Below are 3,830 nucleotides of genomic sequence, written 5' to 3' on the forward strand. Positions count from 1 at the left end.
CGAAATCAAATTCGATCGTGTTGCCTTTGCATATCATCCAGAGCGCCCCATTTTCCGAGACATATCGTTCACAATCCCAGCAGGAAAGAAGGTCGCTATCGTTGGACCTAGCGGTTCTGGGAAATCCACAGTGTTCAGACTGCTATTCAGGTTTTACGAGCCAGACGCGGGAAGGATTCTCATTGATGGTCAAGATCTGCGCGACGTTACCTTGGACAGCCTCCGACATTCCATTGGCGTCGTACCACAGGACACACCGCTCTTCCATCAGGACGTGATGCACAATATCCGTTATGGCCGTATATCGGCAACAGACGAGGAAGTTGTGGAGGCAGCGAAGAAAGCGAACGTGCATCACACCATTGAACGCATGGCTCAGAAGTACCAGACGCAAGTTGGTGAACGAGGCCTGATGATCTCAGGAGGGGAGAAGCAGCGTCTAGCAGTGGCGAGGGTCCTGCTAAAGGACCCGCGTATTCTGTTCTTCGACGAAGCGGTGCGTTGTATATACCTGCCCCACACATTTCCTGATCAGGTTAGACATCGGCATTGGACAGTCAGACAGAGATGGAGCTTATGAAGAATATCAACTCTACGCTGCTGGATAAGCAACGCACGAGTGTGTTCATCGCCCATAGGTTACGTTCAGTTGCTACAGCTGGTGAGCTCATTCGTACTGTGGACTGTGTGGACCTGATTACTCACTATACGCGCCAAGACCATATCATTGTCATCAAAGATGGGCACGTAGTGGAACAAGGGACCCACAACGAGCTCATGCACGCCGGCGGATTGTACAACTCCATGTGGTTTGCCCAAGCGAATGACCCAACGGAAACCGCCTACATCGCGGAGAACAAACAGGATGTGGAGGAGGCGGAGCCAGGCGACGAGAACGACAACGCGGAAAGAGAGTCCGACACGAGATCTACTACATAGACCATTGCAGGTACCATTTTGGGGAGATTGCGGCGAATTGTCTCCTACGAAACCATATATTGGTTATTTGTTATGATACATGCATGTACGGAATTCTGAATGAACTTCACTTGCATGCACTGGGTGGGCGCTATGACCTGAGGTGGTATCTTCATATGGGGTAGTTCCATATGTACCCTTTTTTTTGTCCCCCCCGTCCCCCGAAGCCGTTGAATCCTGAAAAGAGAAGCCGTTATCCTGGTGCAGGAGAGAGTGGCGTATTAATACCTGCGGTTCGGACCACGATCCCCTCGGGGCTCATTCAAGAAGTGTTCCTAGATGAACCTCATGCCACAGCTGGACGCTCCAGCTATACGCTCATTTGTGAATGACAAAATGAGTCACGTTACCGGAGAGGGTGCTGCCACCTATTGTGAGTTAGACAGATGGTTGCGAAGTGGAGGGGTCGGGGTCGGTACAGAAGTGCTGAATTATCGCACCGTCGGTGATTCGGCTTATCAGATCGGAGATTGGCGCCCAGGTCTCAGGGGATGACGCCTTCTCGCGTAAGTGTGCGCGTGTTGGTCGACACCGGGCGCTCTCTCCCCTCATTTCAGCGGCAACGTCCAACAACCCGTCCTCGCTGTCGCCCGAGGGATGATCCCACGAGAACCATTCTCTATCGCCCGTTCATTATCGAATGCATCAAGAGGTCATCCACAGGTGCGCATTGGTAGTATCGGTCAGCATATAATTTTGCTGACATCAAGCCGGTTCACCGATTAGGTAACATATTTTCCCCGTTCTGTGAAAAGCGCACAACCCTCAAGCAGACGTACTTTCTCCAACTCGGGGAGATATGCTGCCCCTATATTTGCGCCAAATGTGTGGATGAAACGGGCACCGTCTGCCAGCACATCAACTTTCGTGCTCCCGATCGCCCTCCAATGTCGAGCGTACCGACGTTGTGTACCCCGATTATCCCCCGTACCGTCCCAACCCGCCACATCAACAGAAAATCCCACGAAACGAATCCCTCTAGCAGATACATCCAGCACAGCAGTCACGAAACCTACTCCGAAGGCTGTCATTGAAGCAAAACCACATCGCCCAGCATACGAACATGACTTAGGCGACACGGTGCACTTGTCTCAGGCCGAGCAGCGAAAGTCGGATTGGAATATCCTCAAGCAATTGGCAGTCAATGTGTGGCCGAAGGGGGAATGGGATATCAAGGCCAGGGTCGTGGCTGCGTTCGGGTTGCTCATCATTGGAAAGGTGCGTATGTCCTGCGTTGAGCTCCATCAGTTGACATATATCTCAGATTGCGACGGTACAAGTCCCATTCTTCTTCAAAGGAGTTGTAGATGCCCTCAATGTCCCAGTAACCGCTGATACGACTGTGTGGGTAGTGGCGGGGGCAGTGATTGCCGGGTGTATGCGCCCTCTATCTCTCTCGAACGCGCGCTGACGGTCCGTGACCCAGACGGCCTGGCTAGAATTATGTCAACCGTTTTCAGCGAACTCAGAAACGCCATCTTTGCCAAGGTTGCCCAACGTGCGATTCGACGTGTCGCACGTGACACATTCGATCATCTTCTGAATCTTGACCTGAAATTTCACCTATCTCGACAAACGGGTGGGCTCACAAGGGCTATTGACCGCGGAACAAAGTACGTATTCATCAATACATGACCAAAGAACAGCACTGAATCCAAACCAGGGGCATCACATTCATGCTCACATCAATGGTGTTTCATGTCGTGCCCACTGCCTTAGAAATTACTATGGTGTGTGGCATCCTGGTGGGTTGGAGTTGTCCTCGGCGCATGCCCTAGAATCTGATCTACATCAGACTTGGAGTTACGGGGCTAACTACGCGATCGTGACTGCACTTACGATGGCAGCATATACGTGGTTCACTGTCAGAACAACCTCTTGGCGCACGCGTTTCCGCCGGGAAGCCAATCAGGCGGATAATAAGGCCGCCACTACGTCCGTTGATTCACTCATCAATTACGAGGCCGTCAAGCACTTCAACAACGAAAAATACGAAGTCGGACAATATGATAAACATTTGTCCCATTATGAGGACGCCTCATTGAAGATCGCAACATCCCTTTCCTACCTTAATTCGGGACAGAACGTCATCTTCTCCTCGGCTTTGACTATCATGATGTTCCTCGCTGCACAGGGCATCATAAACGGTTTATTGAGATTTCGAATTTGAAGACCAATACTAATCACGACTTAGGCCACATGACTGTGGGCGATCTGGTGATGGTCAATCAGCTCGTGTTCCAACTATCTTTACCATTAAACTTCCTGGGAACGGTGTACAGAGAATTGAGGCAGAGCTTGTTGGACATGGAAATTCTCTTCAATATTCGCCGCAATAACAAGCCCATCGTGGTATGATCTGTCCTTTGGCAGTCAGATGTTTATCTTGACGCTATTGATTAGGATGCACCTGGAGCAAAGGCACTTGTGTTGAAAGGCGGCGAAATCAAATTCGATCGTGTTGCCTTTGCATATCATCCAGAGCGCCCCATTTTCCGAGACATATCGTTCACAATCCCAGCAGGAAAGAAGGTCGCTATCGTTGGACCTAGCGGTTCTGGGAAATCCACAGTGTTCAGACTGCTATTCAGGTTTTACGAGCCAGACGCGGGAAGGATTCTCATTGATGGTCAAGATCTGCGCGACGTTACCTTGGACAGCCTCCGACATTCCATTGGCGTCGTACCACAGGACACACCGCTCTTCCATCAGGACGTGATGCACAATATCCGTTATGGCCGTATATCGGCAACAGACGAGGAAGTTGTGGAGGCAGCGAAGAAAGCGAACGTGCATCACACCATTGAACGCATGGCTCAGAAGTACCAGACGCAAGTTGGTGAACGAGGCCT

At 50.9% G+C, this 3,830-nt stretch overlaps 2 protein-coding genes across 2 annotated transcripts in view; both read left to right on the plus strand.

The window, feature by feature from the left end:
• Positions 1-939, plus strand: part of DACRYDRAFT_98786 (P-loop containing nucleoside triphosphate hydrolase protein) — a gene marked incomplete at its 3' end in the record, with an annotated part of 5,024 nt that extends 4,085 nt beyond the window's left edge. The window contains exons 16-18 of the mRNA XM_040777548.1: positions 42-496; positions 541-619; positions 719-939. Of these exons, the coding sequence (XP_040631999.1) occupies positions 42-496; positions 541-619; positions 719-939 (755 nt within the window). The remainder of the gene's footprint in view (positions 1-41; positions 497-540; positions 620-718) is intronic.
• A 645-nt stretch (positions 940-1,584) lies between these two features.
• DACRYDRAFT_20650 (P-loop containing nucleoside triphosphate hydrolase protein) overlaps positions 1,585-3,830 on the plus strand; it is a 3,361-nt gene continuing 1,115 nt past the window's right edge. The window contains exons 1-8 of the mRNA XM_040772020.1: positions 1,585-1,641; positions 1,705-2,196; positions 2,243-2,354; positions 2,405-2,591; positions 2,642-2,723; positions 2,774-3,125; positions 3,173-3,330; positions 3,382-3,408. Of these exons, the coding sequence (XP_040632000.1) occupies positions 1,810-2,196; positions 2,243-2,354; positions 2,405-2,591; positions 2,642-2,723; positions 2,774-3,125; positions 3,173-3,330; positions 3,382-3,408 (1,305 nt within the window). The 5' untranslated portion in view covers positions 1,585-1,641; positions 1,705-1,809. The remainder of the gene's footprint in view (positions 1,642-1,704; positions 2,197-2,242; positions 2,355-2,404; positions 2,592-2,641; positions 2,724-2,773; positions 3,126-3,172; positions 3,331-3,381; positions 3,409-3,830) is intronic.

Source organism: Dacryopinax primogenitus (assembly GCF_000292625.1).
Source record: "Dacryopinax primogenitus strain DJM-731 SS1 chromosome Unknown DACRYscaffold_3, whole genome shotgun sequence".
Classification (NCBI taxonomy): domain Eukaryota; kingdom Fungi; phylum Basidiomycota; class Dacrymycetes; order Dacrymycetales; family Dacrymycetaceae; genus Dacryopinax; species Dacryopinax primogenitus.